General features: G+C 51.6%; 1 protein-coding gene across 1 annotated transcript in view; it reads right to left on the bottom strand.

Annotated features, from left to right (window-relative positions):
* DGAT1 (diacylglycerol O-acyltransferase 1) overlaps nucleotides 1-18,592 on the bottom strand; it is a 316,877-nt gene that overhangs the window by 24,203 nt on the left and 274,082 nt on the right. Inside the window, exon 14 of the mRNA XM_085604343.1 lies at nucleotides 11,200-11,265. Coding sequence (XP_085460469.1) covers nucleotides 11,200-11,265 — 66 coding nt within the window. The remainder of the gene's footprint in view (nucleotides 1-11,199; nucleotides 11,266-18,592) is intronic.

Here is an 18,592-nt window from a genome sequence, read left to right as displayed (position 1 = left end):
ATCAGAGCTGCTGCCTGCTCCACGCTTTAAATGCATTTAAACACATGGATATGGGTTGAGGTGTCAGCACTGGTATCTAACCAGGCTCAATATACCTCTTTTTGAGTTCAGGTGCTGCGTGCATAAACGCGTTCATTAATCATGAATTAAGCGGTCTTTGGTTCCATTTACCTCCTCTTTTCCACCAGGCCGCCACCTGCAGCTCTCACCAGTCTCCTATTACACTGACAGGTTTCACTTGTCAGGATGCACAGGTCACGTCTTGTCACAGACAGGTGTAAACAGGAGGTCTAAACGAGAGGCGCTACGGCGCCCAAGGGTTTGGGGGGGGGATTTGACCGGACTGCGCCCTTGACAGGCCAGTAGTGCTGGGGACAGGGTCAGACTGCAAAGGACAGCACAGTCTGAAATATAATTCACCTTACCGTAACCTCAATAACTTATTGAAATTGTCCCGTCCAGTCCCCTCTGCTACATCAGCAGCCCTTCAAATTAGCGTTTGAGGCTCCGGCTTGTCGTGGAACTAGTGTCTATAGATGAGACAAACTTTTTAAAAGCGTAAGACTCACCTGTACATAGAAACCACCATACGTCCTTACTAGATCGAATTCACTTTACTTTCACACAAACAATTTTGACTCTTAACCCTAAACCAGCTCTAGGTTAACCACACAACCATACACCAACAGAAGGAAAGACACACTGTCTCTTCCATTCTGATTTTACCATGTCCGCCCTAAGACAGAATGCGCTTCGATGCCGTAGCAATGTTGATCAGCGCTACACAAAAGTGAATAACACAACGTCGACTCTTTCACCTCTGATGTAGTGATTGTTTTTGCACCCCTTCAGAAACCAGGCAGAGAGTAATCAAAGAGAAGATCACTTACATGGGTTATCAGTCCCAAAGGACAGCTGATCAATGCTAATGTTCTCATTATCAGGCACATGCTCACCTTTTGCAGGACCTAAACGTCAATGTGCTGTGTATAAAGTTATACATACTGGACTGGAAATTGGTGTGTGTTTGTCCGTTGCATTGGATAGTGAAAATCTTTTGATGTTGTACACATGTTTTCTGTTGGGTATAGCTAGGTTCGTTCTGGAGCAGGTCTCGTTATCGTGGTGGCGGGGAAAAAGGTTGTCCCTTAATCTGGCAGTTGTGAAAGTATACTAACCCAGCTCAAACTTTCAGTGCCAGTCCATTTGCTTAGATGGGCGAACTTAGATGCCCTTAAGGTTTTGTGCTAAGCCAGAGCACAAAGAATTACATTTGTTTCACCCAAAATGAGCACCTGTGTAAACATGGGTATGACACATATGTTTTTGTATATTTGACTGCATTTTCATTGTTTCGCGCATGATTTTATTGCAACTGGAGGTAGACCCCAGAGCAAGATCGGCATCCTGTTCCCCGTCGCCCCTCCTGACTGGCAGACATATACGTACCTGCTGTTACTTCTCTTCCCCTGTTAATGACAGTGTGATGTTAGCGAGCTGGTGTGAAGTAAGTCATGCGTGTAAAAAAGTTAATCTAATTCAGAAACCTGCTTGATTTCCAAAGTCATTTGAGCGTGAGTTCAATTTACAGGCACAAACGGTTCGATCTTCAAGGGGCAAGAATTTACAAAATGTTTCCTTGCAGTCATAAATCCATATGTTCACTACTCATCATGTCTTAATATTGTGTATGAGTAAATCCTACTCTGGCAAAGGAGGTGGATGTTTGTGTGGGGCTCCTTGAGAAGTTTGAGGACATGTTTTGGGCGATATTCACAAATAGTTTTTACGACCCTTTGCCACTGTGGACATGCTTGAAGATTCTCATTTAAAAATCAGGATCTAAGTCCCAATGTATGATTGAGGCAGGTTCCACATAGTGGGAGCGAAATGCGAATTAACTTTGTTAGCGATGCGACCTAGGTAAAACGCCCCTAGCCAATAGGTCTCGCCTTTGGGACTTTATAAGTGTTTAGCCATGCAACAGTTGATGTTGTTGCACCAAGGATATTGTGCTGCATAACTAAATACTTATAAAGGTCCCAAAAGCGAGACCTATTGGCTATGCCAATGCTTGTTAATGTTTATGTTTCACCACTGGCGAGGCTGATCAGGTCCCTGGGCTTCTCGGCTATATCTTATGCCGACGATGCGCAGATCATTGTCTCAGTATCAGGTTCGCCCACTGACACTATGGCACAGTTTCATACCTGCCTTCATCAGGTTGGTGACTGGATGGCTACCAATTGTTTAAAACTTAACACTAGCAAGACTGAGGTCTTACTTTATGGTGCCCACACCAATTTCTGGTCCTCTGATCTTTGGCCCTTGGAGATGGGTCCGTTACCAACGCCAGTAGTCAAGGTGAAGAATTTGGGAGTTATATTTGACTCTAAACTTTCGTTTGAAAGTCATGTCAATCAGGTCACCTCCCTCTCTTTCTACACGTTAAAGCTTCTGAGAAAGACTCTCCCATTCATCCCAGCCGAGCTACGCAAATTAGTGGTTTCAGCACTTGTTCTATCAAGAGCAGATTATTGTAATGGGCTTTTTATCAAGCTTCGGATAAAGTGCCTGTCTAAACTACAGGTAGTGCAAAATGCTGCGGCTCGGCTCTTGTTGAACATCCCAAAACATAGATCTGTATCAAGGGCGCTTAAAGATCTACATTGGCTGCCAGTAAAGAGACAAATTGAGTTTAAGGCTCTATGCATTGTCTTTAAGGCCACGCAAGACATAGGGCCTGGTCTCCTAAAACAGAATTTACTACCCTATATTCCAGTCCGTTGTCTTCGTTCGTCCTTTGCTCAGGACTGGATTGTTCCCAGGGTCACAAAAAATGTTCCGGGTTTGCACGACCAAATTATGGAATTCTCTTCCAATGAGGTTGAAACAAACATCTGTTGGCTTTTAGGAAGGTTTTGAGGACATGGCTGTTCAGTCACTAAGGTGCCTTGAACCATCTAGTTTAATTCTGTTTATGATGAGCAAGCACCTTGACACCCTTGGGTTAATGTTTCACGCTCTATAAATCTCCATTTCATTTCAACTACTTGCCGGATTGTGCCATCTATTTCTCCTAGTCATCAACTGGCTAAAACCCCTTCCAGGGAGGCCAAAAGCCCATTCCACCACAGGAAAGGCAGCACGGTCGATAAACCTCCCATTTCAAAGATCGATGCAAGGCAGCTACTTGGAGATTTGTTCATATTCGTGCAAGATATTATTGCCTTGATTTTGACAGAGCAGACTAATGTGAATCACACAAACTTTAGAGACCGTTGTGCAACCCTTTATTGAAGGTTTATTGTTACAGTAAGGTCACTATTCAGAGTTGATCAGATGGGTAGATGCTATTGAATCACAAAATCAGACACTGCGGAATCGGAAATTATCGGGGGCAAGAAATAGCATTTATTGCAAGTTTTTGGGGAACAACTGGTACATTTTGGTGCTTACCGCACAAAAACAATCCAACAGAAAATACTGTATTACTTTTCCCTGTTCAGTTCTGGCAGGTGTACTGGAGGATCAGGGTTTTTTTTTCCAACCCATTTAATTGGTATTTACATCGCGTTAAGTATGAAATAGAAAATACCACAGTTCAATGCAACGTCCACACCCGAAGTGGACAGCGTTCAACCAACGTGTCCGTGAATGACGCCATAGAGCAGCAGACCTCGAGGGGGCAATGGGTTCTACACTCTCCCCCTCCAGTTACTCCCACTACCAACTGCTCCCTCCTGGTGGTGCTCCCCCACATTTTAAGCCTGCGCCTCTTCATCTAAGGAGTGGAGGTGGAATGAATGACCTCTGACCAACTCTTATTCAGGTCCTAAAAGGACTGCTGTCTTCCTCCCCTTTGGCAGACACCGGCGTTTAATGAGGGACTTGCTTGGAGCATTCCCCAAACGTCTATGACCAATAATGAAGCTGCAATGATGCCGAAGAACTGGCACCTTCCTTGTAGTCTTGATACTGTGTGTAGAGCTCTTCACTGAAGCCATAAACAACCCTACCTCCTCCTTGACTCGCTTCTCTCCCCTAAGGGAGGAAAACTCCAGACTCTCCAAGGATTACCATAGCCTCCTAAAAGAATCTTCAACCTGAAGTCCACCAGCTTCACTCGCAGCCCAACAGTCCCTGTCTTTTACATATTCGACATTTTAACACAAAATGTACATTCTTAATCAGAGTACAAAGCAACCACAGCCCACACACACCTGGTGAGGGTCGGTAGCAAATCTCTTCTACCCACTGAACGAAACTTCAGGCAACGAGAAGGCGTGATAGCAGGAAAATGCAGGACAAAGCGGCAAAAGCCTTAAATGGTTTCCATAAGGTGAGAGATAAGGATGAAAGTGAAAAAAATTAGAAGTTTTAAAAATGCTATTGTCCTAAAGAAGCACAAAAAAAAAAACAAAAAAAAAAAACCAGAGTGCTCAGAGATTCTACTCAGACGGTCCGGAAGGCAGGGTGCATTTTTATCTCTTCTGCAGAGGCGTATCAAGTTGCTCTTTTCCCTTTTTTTTGTTTACACGCGTAAGGCAGCAAGTTATTTGTGCTTCATCTAGTTTTGAGAACAGTTTTAGCATTTTTGACTGTCCTAAGTATCCGACAACCCTTGCCTCCAATGGATGCAGTGGACATGGTGCACTCTTCACCCTCTGAGCTGCATGGAGCAGATCATGTGATCACGTGTGTGTAATAACTAACCTCCATCAGCCATGCAGACTAGACATTAACATTTTTTTTATAATAGCCACATGCATCTTCAGGGCATGCAATAGGGGATAGATTTGTGCATTTAACTATATGTGAATGTGAACTGGTGCAAGTACAGACCGCAGCCTTCCACTGCAGAGCTCCACTCAGGCTGCAGACACTTCCCATGTCACTACAACTGAAATGGCAGCGCCAAGCCAAGCAATGCCCATCCATGCAAACTAGAACAATCTGGTCCAGAAGGCCCTGGATTAAAAACACGTGGACTTTGAGGCATGGGGTTAACAGCAAACCAGGTGAGGTTCTTGAGGTACATGTGCTGTTAGATAAGAACTTGTTACTTTGAGATGATCGTGTAGTACAACCAGGCTTAGCTCATCTGCCTGCTGCTCAGCCCATACTCCAACTGACACACTCAAGCATCCAGGCACCCAAACATTCCATTCAAGACTCACACCAACATTCCATGCATCACATTCACACTGGCTGAGCAGCTAGGAAGTAACCAACCAGATAAATACAACACAGGTTACAACAAAATCTTGAGGGCCAGCCCAATTATAATGACTAACAACATGTATTTTAAGCCTTCAAGGAATGTTGCTAAACATAGAAGCATGCTTAAGCACAAACACAACAAGCCCTTTCTCACATTACATGCAGACACTATTGAAAAGATTTCTGCTTTAAGTGTCAGGAAGTTGGCTGAGGGTATCGCTTACTGCGGTTCATGTGCAGGGAAGCGATCATGCAAACCCGCTTATGCTGGGTGCTTTCCAGTGAAAGAAAGTCTGAGTGCCGGCACTGTCTCGACTGTGGAGGGCGAGCTGTGCAGTGATATGCTGCCAATCAACTATAATTCCCTAAAGGCTGATGGAGCCGGGGGAAGTAAAATATTGTTTGTACCCCTTTGAAATTAACCCCTTCGTCGCGGCGCGAATTTCGCCACGGCGTGGAGGGGCTAGAGGGTGAGCGCGGCGCTGCGGTGCTCGTGACGGAACCACGCCGTCATGAGTCACGGGCAGCGTGTGCTCATGACGGCGTGGTTCTGTCATGACCCCGCCCGCTCATTAATTCACCCGCACAGGCGGGGAATTAATGCCGCGTGGGCGGAACGGCAGCCGCATGACAGAACCACGCCGTCATGAGCACACGCCACCTGTGACTCATGACGGCGTGGTTCCGTCATAAGCACGCAAGGGGTTAATGACCTCATAACTTTAATGATACTGTTTGAACGCATGTACTAATCAACAAATGCACCTATACGTACAAGTTACTTACCTTCGGTAACGATGTATCTGGTAGAGATGATTCTAGCCACAGATTCCTTAACGTAGAATTATCCCCAGGCGTGAGACTGGATCCGGAAAACTTTTGCCACAGCATCTCTGCGTGCCGGGGGTGGTACCACGCGACTCCGCCCTGACATCAGCGAGGTCACAAGTCCCACTCCGGCACGCTGAGGTCAGTTTCCTTCTTTTCCGCATGCAACGCGGATCCGGAGTGTGCTCCTTGGCCTGTTTTCAGGCCTCTTTACCGCCTTGAGTTGGGAACAGTGTGCAATGCCTTCTGGCGTCAAGACGTGTGCTTCTTGTGCACATCAGATGTCGGCGACAGACCTCACACTATTTGTATGTGGTGTTTGGGCGAGCACCATGACTACGGACTGCGAGGCTTGTCAGCATCTCAAGCCGAAGTCCCGGCCGGAGCGCCGGATGAACTTGCTGTCGGTCCGCTTGTCCAGATCGGTCTCGTCGCAGCGTCAGTCTCCTACCTCAGATGGGTCCAGGGGCTGCCATTTCCGGCTGTGGCATCGTCCTTCGCCAAGGCCCCATGGGCGTAGTTCACCCGCCGGTAAGTCTTGCAGCTTGCCACCGAGGCCCTGTCCTCCTGCAACAGAGGGCGCCGGTTCCTCCAGGGGCGTGCATCCTCACCCGTCACCACCCTATCTGCCTTTTCCCGGCGTTGGAACCGACAAGGGCCCATATGAAAGCCTACGCTACGGCTCTGCAGGCTTCCTTGGGCCCTCCTCCTCCTGCGACGTCCGTGGATCCCTCGCCGTGCACAGGGCCTTCTGCAGACTCGCCAGCAGCTTCGCCCCTGGCGCCGACGAGTTCGGCTTCAGGCTTTGGAGGTGTGGTGCGATCTAGGTGCGGCCCTTCGGGGTTCCCCTCTTCGGCCCAGGGCATCCCGGCCTCGCCGCAAAGCCCCGCGGGGTTCCCTGCGGTGTCGCTGGAGGTCGCCGGGACTCACGGCTTGTCCCCAAGTCCCCCTTGGTCCTCTGGACAGGCAGCTGCCTTCCTGGAGGCCGAGCAGACGCCTCTCCGGTGTCAACGGCTTTCCTCCCCGGCGCTGGCGGCACCGCGGGTGGAAGCCGGGACCCGGACGCTTCCCCAATTCTATGTTAAGGAATCTGCGGCTAGTAGTCTACATCAGATTAGACACTACATGTGGAATAAATGGTTTTGCAAAATCTAATTTACTTACAAGTGTGAATTAAATAATATAGGTTTTGTGTGATTTGCGTAATAAATAGAGTAAAGTTGCATGGATTTTGTTGTGTAGTAAAATTGTATTGTGGCAAAGAATGCAGATGGTATGTAAAATAGCTTTGAATGTCGCTCTTGCTAGGTAACATCTAACACGGGTCATTAGATTGACGGGTGGTAAACAGAAAGGCTTATTTTCTATGTCTAATTCTTTTGTGTTTGCTCTTATATTAGTTTCGTTCGGGCCTGAAAATGGCTGCCGGAGAAGGACAGGATTGCGTGCGCTGAATAAGATGGCCCCCGCGCATGAGCAGAGTGGATGCTTCAGTCACGTGTATGCGGCCTATGCCCGGAGTGAGAGATGTCAAGGCCAGCCTGACCTGAAACGAGAGTAGTGCCAAGAGTTCAGCATGTATGCGTGGGAACGGATGGGAGAACTGAGCTACAGAAGATGACCATCAGAATTGTTACAAATTCATTAACAAGTTCAAATTTACTTTGGACATTGTGGATCACGAGAACTACTGTATGCATTTATTGTTTGCAAACCGGTTCGATCAAGAGGGGCGATGAGGTGACCATCAACATCCCTAAAATGGACCAATTAGAGTGAATTCAGCCCCTTAAAATTTAAAATTGAGTGTAGCAAGTTAGAGTAAAGGGTATAAAATGAGTATGCGCCTACATTGTGTGTCGACTATGATGATGGTGGTGCTAGCGGTTGCTGTCAGACATTCTTTCATTTTCCCATCCTGAGACTGTGCGAGACTGTCATTTTGGACTTCGAACTTTGATGGGGAGTAGGAACAAGAACGTTGTGGGAATTGCCCCGGGAGGGAATTGCGTCCGAGGAGGTTAGAGAGTCAGTCAGTGTTGGGAGATCTATCCTGTGATCTACGGTTCATTCTTCTTTCTGGTGAACGATTCTCTTAGTCGCCCTATGGCCAAGGGTAACGAGTATTTTCCGTTTTTCCCATTTTAATTTTATTCAAATGCTTGCTGATAATATTAAATGTATTTGCTTGATAACATTTTACTTATTTACTTTCATTCAATTAATTCAGATAAAATCATATGCCAACTCTAAATGGAGTCTGATTTTTAGATTAAAATGATTAATAAATGTTAAAGGTTATATTGTGATTGAGCTGAACTTAATCGCCATCAACGGATTCTACTAGCTGGTCCATCGACCGAATAGCGGAGTACCTGGATGTTTAGAACCAAAAATGTATAAGATAAATGTATAGAATGTGTATTGTGAATATTTGGTCATTTTAATAAGATACCCCGTTTGTCCTGTAACTCGTCTAATTTATCATTAATCTAGAAAACTGAGAAAATGTGTATTCGGTGTCATGGGACCCACCGATGCAGGTTTATACGAGTAAATAGGTGTAGGGGTTTTCTGGGTTGATGTCATAAGGGAAGGGGTTTTAAATAGCCGCACAGCATCAAGGCCACCTACTCCTACAGGCTCCAAAGAGATGGCAGCCATCTTGGATTATCGGGTTAACTTCCTTGTTCACATGGTCCTTTGCTGAACAGTCCTGCAATAGACCTCTCTACTAGGGTTTTGGATTTCCTGTGCCAGGACATTTCCTAAAAGTTTGTTTTGATGGATATTGGGACTATCGAAGCGTATCATGAAATTCTAATGTTGAGGATACCGAGCTTTAAACCTTTTCCCTGGATTCTTATCTGAACTTTTAAAGACTGGGGTCGTGGATTGTCCTAGGGGGTCTCTGAAGAAACAGAAATAACTCTTAATACAGACTAGACTGCATATGAATGTTTAAAAGTTAAGTACAAAGCATTAAGAGTTCTAGTTGGCACATAGAATTGCTAAAACTAGGTACCAACAATGTTCTACAATAGTCAAGCAAAAACTATTACTCATCTTTCACAAGACCGTGAACAGCGACAAAGCTGGATGTATCATTCAAAGCATAGGGAGAAGTGCTAGTGTATACATATGTTTAAGATACTATCCTGCATACCTCCTGGACTGAAAGTTACAAGGGGGGTGGAGCCCACCGTTTTCTCTCCAGTCCCATTCCTGCTTCTGCCACTGGACTCCTATTACTGTGTATGTGAACACTGTAGGGGATTGTGAGGGAAAAAAGCATCGCTTCATGAGATCCTACGCACAAGGTTGGTGCAAGCCTGACAGACTGCCTAGCCCATGGTATCATCCAACCTGAGCATCAGATTCCAACACTACTCTGCCCCAGACCTTGAAAGTCATAAATGTATTATAAGAAAGTCAGGGAAGCTACATCAGAGAACAAGAGCCTCCATGTAGCGTTAGCTGCAGTTAAGCCGGAGATGGGTAATTTGTTGATGGCAGAGAAGAAAATGTTACTCACTTCTTGTGCCCACAAATGCTAAAACGTCACATCCATGCACACTGCCACCTCCCTTGAGCGAGACCAATCTGGTGCGTATTCCTTTTGCCACAGTGACTCCAATCCTATGCTTAGCACCTGCAGAAAGATTACCAAGAGATCCCTCCGTGTCAATTACAATATCTCTGCAAACCAATCACCTTCCCAGGTAATCAAAACCAAGGTGGCTTTTGTTCTGCCACATTTGACTGGGGCTACAGCCAATTGCAGTATTCCAGTGGGAGAGGCAAGTGGTTCTTTGCTTTATAATTTTTCTGTCTTTTGTGATTCAATGTGGAAGAGTTTGATAGGAAGTCACATTCTCTCTCTTTTCGATAACAAGACGCTAGAGTTAGAAACAACTTGTTTCAAAGTTCTCATACAATTCACTACCCCTCAAGGAAATACAGCTTTCTATTGTGTTCATTGCCCCTGATCCCAGGTGGTTTATGGGTTCCCTCTGTGCTATATTCCCAAATTTACAGCAAAGTCATCAAGATCTACTTCATTATATTAACATTCAGACTGGCGTTGAGACTGGCTGACCAGAAGCGAAGAGGACATCCTTCGTTTATGAAGGTATCTGAAGTGACTTGAACAATATCTTAGCGTAGGTGGTTAATCCTCCTACCCAGTGTGATGGGCTTAGAGTCAGTGGTGCATTTAGATCACCACTTATCTGAAGGTAAGTCACAAAAGTACTAGTCGTTTTTCCTAAGATCGAAGAGAGTAAAATAATGAAAGCGTCTGAGCCAATGCCATTAGGTGGTATAAGGGCCAATATTTAAATCTATATCCAAAGCAGTATACTTGGAATATCAGGTTGTCAGGATGACGGATGGGCGAGAGTGCCGAAACCTCTGGACATTCGCAGAGATACACTTCAAGAAGTAGTGTCTGAGCTCCAGTCAGTGCGTTGTTCACTTGAGATGTGGGATCCACTTATGAGCAAGGTCATTTAGTGTTCTAGATTGGAGCGCTTTACTGCTAGCTTAGAATTACTTCTTACCTCAATGGGAAGCTATTTCAATGTAATCAGAAATGGGGAACTCCTCATTTTCTTGAACCAGTGACTAGACATGATTGTGAATTAGGGCCACTGTGAACCAGGTGGTGTTTGGGATGCATTGCCCCTTTAGCTGGTTGATGTGCGATTAAAGGTTTAGATTCTTGTCCAAGAAGCAGCCAAGAGAGATGGCGTATTCAGTAAATATCGGTTGGGAGTGGAGCAGTTATGGGGTGATCACAAAGAGCGCTGTTTTAAGCAGATTGAATCTGCGGTACAGTCCTGTACGCCAGAGCTTCACATCAGCCAGAGCTTGGCTATGACTTTACGGGCTGTAGAGGGGGAGAATTTCAGAAATAACAGAGTACCGCCAGCGTAAAAGAGGCATGTGAAGTCTGGGAGATGAGGCAAGTAGTCCCCTACAAAGAGACAAGAGCGGTAAGGAACGCCTTAGTGTAGAATAGAGAGCTTGGAGAGGGATTTTACTCATTTTATGTGTGGACACATTTCCAAGGTAGCACCAGCTGAGGACAACACCAATGGTACAAGGTAACAGAAGGTATTCATTTGAGAAAAATAAGATATTCACCTGCTGCACCATTTGTGGACAGGTATGTTCCAGTTCTGCCAGAAATAGGTGACCGTCTCGGAATTCCTTGAAGAAAAAGTAAAAAAGTTACCTGTACTTGCGGTTACAGAATGCATCAAAACCAACAGTAGTAAACATAATTCATTAAACCATTTCACACCAGTTTACTCCAGTTCCCATGAAAGCTTTGCGATTATATTGTAAAGAGAACTTATTCTCTGCTCCGGTCTTTGTGTAAAGCTCAAAAACATTAATAGTAGAGCTGCACTATATAATATGAAGTAAATAGGCTGTTGAAGTCTGCCTGGACTTCTTTTTTTTTGATAAACAAGTTTTTATTGTTTTCTTGTGCAACAAAAAACAGTGAGCCTTTCAGATCAACCTTGTACATTAATCCCATCTGGGAATCAATCCCCTTCACCGCCCCCCCACCCCCGAACCACCCCCCCCTTGCGCCCCACCCCACCCTACCAATCACAATACATTCCCTAACCATTTCCCCCAAACCCTGCGATACTTTTTGTGGCAGCCCCGAGCCTGGTAAAGAGTCCGCTCCTGCGCCGCACACCAGTCCACCCCCGCGCTCCACCTGGTCAGACTAGGCGGTTGCGGCTGTTTCCATGCTGCCGCAATGTCCCTTTTTGCCACCATTAACGCTGTCATGAGAAACACTTTTTCGGCGCGCGTGCCATCCAGGCCATCGGTGATACCCAGTAGGGTGTGTTTGGGGTCGTGCGGTACCTCCCACCCCAGGACCTCCGTCAAGTCAGTCTCTATACCACGCCAATACCCCTCCAGTTCCGGGCAGGACCATACCATATGGAGGAAGTCAGCCGGGTCAAAGCTACAGCGAGGGCAAGCTGCGTCTGTGGAGAGGCCCGCGCGGCGCAGGCGCGCTGGTGTAAGGTAGGCCGTGTGCAGGTAGTAGATTTGAATGAGCCGAAGTTTGGCGGAGGCCGTCACTAGCCTGGGAGCCATAAGGGCTTCCCGCCAATCGATCTCGTCCAGAGGACCCACCCATTCCTCCCAGCGCTCCTTCAGATTCTCCTGGGGCACAGGGGTATTGTTAACGAGGGAACGATATATTCTGGATATGCCTCCCCTTCCTAGGTTACCCATCAGGACTTGCGCCTCCGGGGGGCTATGGTCCGGCAGCCGGATGTCAAGCGGGGTGTGGACCCTTATGGCGTGTCTCAATTGAAGGTACCTGTAGAATTGGGATGGGTGGAGAGAAAAACGCGCCTGCAGTTCCGAGTATGAGCACATGCGCGCCCCCCGCCATACATCTCCCAACTGGGAGATGCCGAGCAAGTCCCACGGGTCAAAACCCTCCAACCCCGCAACCTCCCGCAACCATGTCCCATGCCAGAGAGGGGTGGCGCGCGTCAGCTTCCCGGTCCATCCGGTGTGGCGGAGTGCTGCCCGCCAAGCCAGGAAGACCGCCTTGGTGATATCGGGGCAGGAGGTGGGAATCGGGGCGCCGTACATGCGGTCCTGAACACTGGGGAGACCCAAGGCCTCCAGTTCCACCCTGTAGGCCGGATCAGACCATCCCCCCCCAAACCAGTCATGAATGACCAGAAGCCGGGTGGCCAGATAGTAAAGGTAGAGGTTGGTCATACCCAGCCCCCCATCAAAGGTGGGGATGCGGCAGATCGGCAAGGCCAACCGTGGCCTCTTCCCACCCCAGAGGAACCTGGTGGCCATCCCGTCCAACTCACGAAACCACGACCTCGGAAAGGACACCGGAGTGTTCTGCAAAATATACAGAAACCGGGGGAGGATCATCATTTTGTAGAGCGCCACTCTCCCCAGCGGGTTCAGCGGGAGAGAATGCCACCGAGTAAGGTCCGCCTTGGCTCTCTTGACCAAAGGGGCCACGTTGAGCGCCCAGCTCAATTCCGGGAGGAGGGAGACCCCGATGCCCAGATACTTGAAGGACAGCCGGCGGAGGGGAATTGTGGACTGCCAGTCGAAGCATTCCCGGGAGGGGTGAAGGGGTACGAGGACCGACTTGTGCGAATTGAGGCGGAGGCCAGAGGCGCGGGCGAAGCGGCCCAGGATATGGAGAGCTCGAGGGCCCGAACGCGCTGGGTCGCCAAGGTACAGCAGAACGTCATCCGCATAAAGGGCGATCTTGTCCGCCTCAAGGCCCGGCCATTCCCATCCCCGAATGAGAGGGTCCGCTCTGATTAAGGCAGCAAGGGGCTCCATTGCGAGCGCAAAAAGAAGGGGTGAGAGTGGGCACCCCTGCCGCGTGCCCCGACCTATCGGGAACGCTCTCGACAGCGCCCCGTTAACCAACACTCTAGCGCGAGGGCGCGCGTACAGAACCCGCACCATCCCAACAAACTTGGGACCGAAGCCCATATGGGCTAATACGTCGAACAGGTAGGGCCATCCCACCGAATCGAAGGCTTTCTCGAAGTCGGCGAGCAAGAGAGTGAGGTAGGGAGATATGCGATGGCGGTGTGCCAGAGCTACGTGGAGGCGGCGGAGGCAGTGGCGGGTGCCCCGATCCGGCATAAAGCCGCATTGGTCCGGGTGCACCAGGCACGACAGGAGGGGCCGCAGGCGTTGAGCCAGAACCGCCGCATACAGTTTGATATCGGTATTGATCAGAGAGATCGGCCGGTAGGCCGACCTGTCCCTGGGCGGTGGAGTGGACTTAGGCAGGACCACAATCGTGGCGACGTCGGCCTCCGGCGGGAAGGAACCTCTTTCAATCGCCTCCGCATATAGGGCACCCAGCCGCGGAACCAAGTGTTCCTTGTAAGTGGCATAAAATTCCTGCGGGAACCCGTCCGGACCCGGGGTTTTCCCGGCGGATGTGCGCCCTATCGCGTCTCCGATCTCTTCAGGAGAGATGGGAACCTCCAGACTCTCCCAATCGCTGGGCCGCAGCCGGGGAAGGCGTAAATTACCAGCGGTGAGCAATGACGCCAAAGGCAGATCCGAAGCCCTTGCCCGGTAGAGTTGTAAATAGTACTGAGCGAAAGCGTCTGCTATAGCCACGGACGAGGACTGAAGCGTGCCCCCCGAGTCGGTCACCGCCGGGATGATGCGCGATGCCCTGGGATAAGTGACCAGTCGGTGCAGGAGCGCCCCATTTTTGTCGCCCCAGCCATATACCCGCGCCACCGAGGATTGCCAGAGAAGTTTAGCCGCGTCAAGTGACCGCTGACGAATCTCTTCGCGTAGGAGCCGCAGCTGCCGGGCCTCGGCCGGATCCCCGGAGTCAGAAACCGATTGTTCCAGACGCAGTGCCTGAGCCTCGCAGGCCGTGAGCCGCTGCAGTTGTGTCTGGCGATGTTTCACCACCTGCGCCTTGGCAACCCCCCGAACCGTGGCCTTACAGGCCTCCCAGAGGGTGCCCGCCGAGGAGACCGATCCGTCATTATCGCCAAAATAGAGGGCCAGCGCGGATCCTACCTCCTTACGGAGCGTTTTGTCCTGCAGGAACCATGCATTAAAGCGCCACATTTGGCGAGCCCCGTGAGGCGGGGGGCCCAAGCCCAATAAAAGCGGAGAATGATCGGATATCCCCCGGGGAAGGATACGGACGTCTTGGATACCCGGGCAGTCGGCCGGGGGGACAAAGATCGCGTCGATACGTGCCTGAGAGTGGTGGGCGGCTGAGGTGTGTGTGTATTGTCGCGCGTGCGGATGCCAGAGCCGCCACGCGTCGCAGAGTCCCTGGGCTTCCGCCCACCCGGCCAGCTGTCTCGCCCGTGCCGTGCGGGAGTCCGAGACCGGGCCCGAAGAGTCAAGGTGCGGGGCCGAAACGGCATTGAAATCCCCTCCAATGACAACAGTGCCGGGCGGAAAAGTCGCCAGCCAGGACGCAGCCAGAGCCAAGGCCGAGGACAGCCCCGTGGGCGGCACATAGAGTGACAAGAGGCTGAGAGGTCGGCCTTCAAGCGTGCCGGTAACCGCAACCCCCCTCCCCTGGGAGTCGTGGACCACCCGGGCCAGCACGAAGGGAAAGGAACGGCGCAGGAGGACAGCAACCCCACGCGACCCGCGCGAGAACCCGGAGTGCCACACCCGGTCGTATCCGAAGCGCGCCAGAAAGGGGCATTTCTCACCAAGGAGGTGGGTTTCCTGAAGCAGGATCACGTCAGCGCCCACGCGTTGGGCGTATTTGAGAGCGACAGTGCGCTTAAGTCGGTCCAGCAGGCCATTCACATTCCAGGACAGGATGCGCACCTGGGCTTTGGGAGCTAACTCAGCCATGGCAGCAGGGAGAAAAAAGCGCGCTGGGAAGGGGGCAGGCAGGGAGCGCCGGGGGGGACACCCGGGGACCTGGGCGCCAGCGGGATGGGGCGCGGGGCGCGCACGTCCCGGAGGGGCCGGTGGGCTCCACCAGGGGAAGTGGTCGGACGGTGGTTAAAGGTGAGCGGCAGTAGAGTGCACAGGAAGAGCGGGATGAAGGGATACAACGCCAAGCGCCGCGCAGCGCTGTATGAGAGGCTCAGCGAACAACAATGCAAACCTAAACAAAACAGTCTCATAAAGAGAGACCCCAAACAAACACCAAACCCCAACCCCCCACCCCCCACCCTACACTTCGAAACCAGAAGCATCTGTCGCCCGAACCAAACTAACAGTCACAAGACCCCAAGCTCGGGTGCTCGGGTATAAAGAGCGTAGTGGACCCCTCCTGAAGTACGGATGACATTGTTCTGACCTGGGCTGGTACTGGGAGGTATAATATGGTGGAGCCCCCCACCCCCGCCCTCGGGCAAGGCAGTCACCTTCCCCGCAGCTGTGAGAAACAAGGGGAAAGTCATATAGCGGGACTACGGGAAAGGTCCGATGAGTCAATGTGCGTGATGAGGGGGGTCGGAGACCCGGCCGGCCCAGGCGATGCTCGGCGTCGGGATCCCCCGGCCGCCCGGGAGGAGGCTTCGGAAGAGGCGGAAGAGTCTCTCATGGGTCTGCCAGAAGCGCTCGCTGACCGGACCTTGGCGACCGCGGCGCCTCGCCGCTGCCGGGAGCGTGTGCGCTTCCCGCGCCGCGGCCGCTGGGACCCAGCCACCACAGGGCACCCGGGGCCCGCAACGGACTGCCCCCCGTCCAGCTGTCGCAGGGGCCTCTCCTCGTTAAGCCATGTCCAGGCCGCCCTGGGGGTGTCGAAGAACAGCGTCTTACCCTGAAAGACAAGTCGGAGGCGGGCCGGGAACTGGAGCTGGTACTGAAGGCCCAGGGAGCGCAGCTTTTGCTTCACCTCCGTATATGAGCGGCGCTGCTCCTGGACCTCCCGGGTGTAATCCGGGAAAATCATAATGGTGTGGTTGTTATATGCCAGTTTGCCACTCACCCGAGCCTCCCGCAGAATGGCATCTCTGTCCCGGAAGTTAAGGATCCGAAGAATAAAGGGACGTGGGGGGGCCCCCACCGGAGGCTTGGACGCCAGCGATCGATGCGCCCTCTCCACCACGAACCAGGTAGACAAGCTGCCCGCCGGCATCCAGGATTTAAACCAGGCCTCTAGGAAGTCGTCGGCCCGGCCCGACTCGATCCCCTCCGGAAAGCCCACCAGGCGAAGGTTGTTGCGGCGGGCGCGATTTTCGGCATCCTCCGCCCGCCTGTGCAGTTCCTTGGAGTGGGTCGTGAGCTCCCGGACCTGGTCCTGCAATTGATGGATGTCGTCCTCCGTCGCGGAGATCCGCGATTCGGCCTCCGTGATGCGGGCCGTGGCGTTACGGAGATCCTGCCGCAGAAGCGCGACGTCAACCTTCACCTCCCCTACCATCCCTTCCAGAGAGGTGCGAGATGCATCGATTGCGTGGAGGATGGTGGCCAGGTCGTTGTTGGGGGCGGGCGCTGCCCCCCCACTGGCCCCCGGGGGGTCAGGGGTCGCGTAGCGGTCAATCTTCGTTTGGTGGGATGCCGCCGGCTGCCTCGGGCCTCTTTCTTTGCCCATGGTGGGTCCTCACGGCACAGCCCCCGAACCAGGGCCCCCAGGCTAGCTGCGACACACGGGCCACACCAGCGCCGCACACGGCCCCAGCCCGTCGGGGCAGTCCTGCAGCTCGGAGCTCCGCTATTCCCCAGCACGGGACCCACAGCTCGATCCTTCCCGGGGCGTAGATGTCGCAGGGCGCCCCTTTCCAGCCCTGACACAGCTCCGTGGGCGAGGGGGGGATCCCCTCAGCAGCAGTGTCGAACAAATGGCACCAGGCGGAACAGTCCAGCGTAGCTTCCCCGTCGGGAAGGGCCAAGCTTCCCCCCCCGCCAGCGGCAAATCCCCACCTGGCAAGCAGAGCGGAGGGCAGGAGGGGCAGAGGAGGGCACACCGGCCCACAGGCCAAGGCGCCACGACGCGCAAGGAGGCAGGAATCACCAAGCCGGGCCCGGTCCCGGTCACTTAGGCTCTCAGCACCCAGGCCGGCTCGCCCGCAGATCGGGGCCGGGGTGGTCCGGGGAGGCGTGAAGATGCCGTCGCCCCCCCCACCGACTCACCCCCAGCGTGCTCCAAGCCAAAGTTCGTCGCTGCGGGCGTCCTCCGCCTCAGTCCAGTCGCCAGCAGACGGGGGCCCACGGCACACGTGTGACGCCGCGGGCGCTCGTAGCAGGCGCTGCCGGCCGAAGAACCGGCCGAAAACGCGCCTCAGGAACGGTGCCGCTCTCAGGCGGTAAAACGCAGCCCCCAAGGCTCGGACACGGCCCAAAGTTGCAGCGAGGGTGGGGTCACAGCTCCGCAGCAGATATCAGGGGTTAGAGTGCGCCCAGGACAGCAGCAACAGGATCAGATCGGATGCGAGGGGTCAGGCATCGCAGAGCTCTACCTCGGCGCGGCCATCTTGGCTAGCGCCACCTAGCGCTCTCCCCTGCCTGGACTTCTTACCATGAGGCTAGGACAATATTGGAGCAATGCGGGCCTCAAAAGAGCAATCCCAGATGTGAACTGCTACTGTGCAGAAAGGGTGCGAGGGGCTTAGAGTCAGCCTTAGTCGGAGTAGAACAGTTGGTATCACTAATTTCACAACCCCAAAGGAAAACACTGGCTCTCCCATCCACCCTAGTCTTATGATGTGCATGGTGTTGGTTCAAGATAATCCCTCGAGTCTATAAACAGTTACACCATCATCTTACAATCTGCAATTCTGGAGACATCACCACCTAAACGGACCCTACGTTTGGCCTGTCCAGCTGCCTGAGTTCCGAATATGTTTTCTCGACTTTTTCTAGAAATAGAGATCAGTGTTCTAGACACCTCGACACAAAGGATCAGTCAATGTGCCAACTTTAATCAGGATATCAGTTGTATTGCAACCATTCCATAACCCACTGAGCAATAATCGAGCGCGGACAATTTCAGGCAGCAGTCAATCTCATAAGACTTTAGAGGGCTATTTAGCAGAAGCCCAAATCCATTTTCATAAAG

The sequence above is a fragment of the Triturus cristatus genome, chromosome 5_1 (assembly GCF_964204655.1).
Source record: "Triturus cristatus chromosome 5_1, aTriCri1.1, whole genome shotgun sequence".
In the NCBI taxonomy this organism is placed as follows: domain Eukaryota; kingdom Metazoa; phylum Chordata; class Amphibia; order Caudata; family Salamandridae; genus Triturus; species Triturus cristatus.
This window is presented reverse-complemented; position numbering and strand designations above follow the sequence as displayed.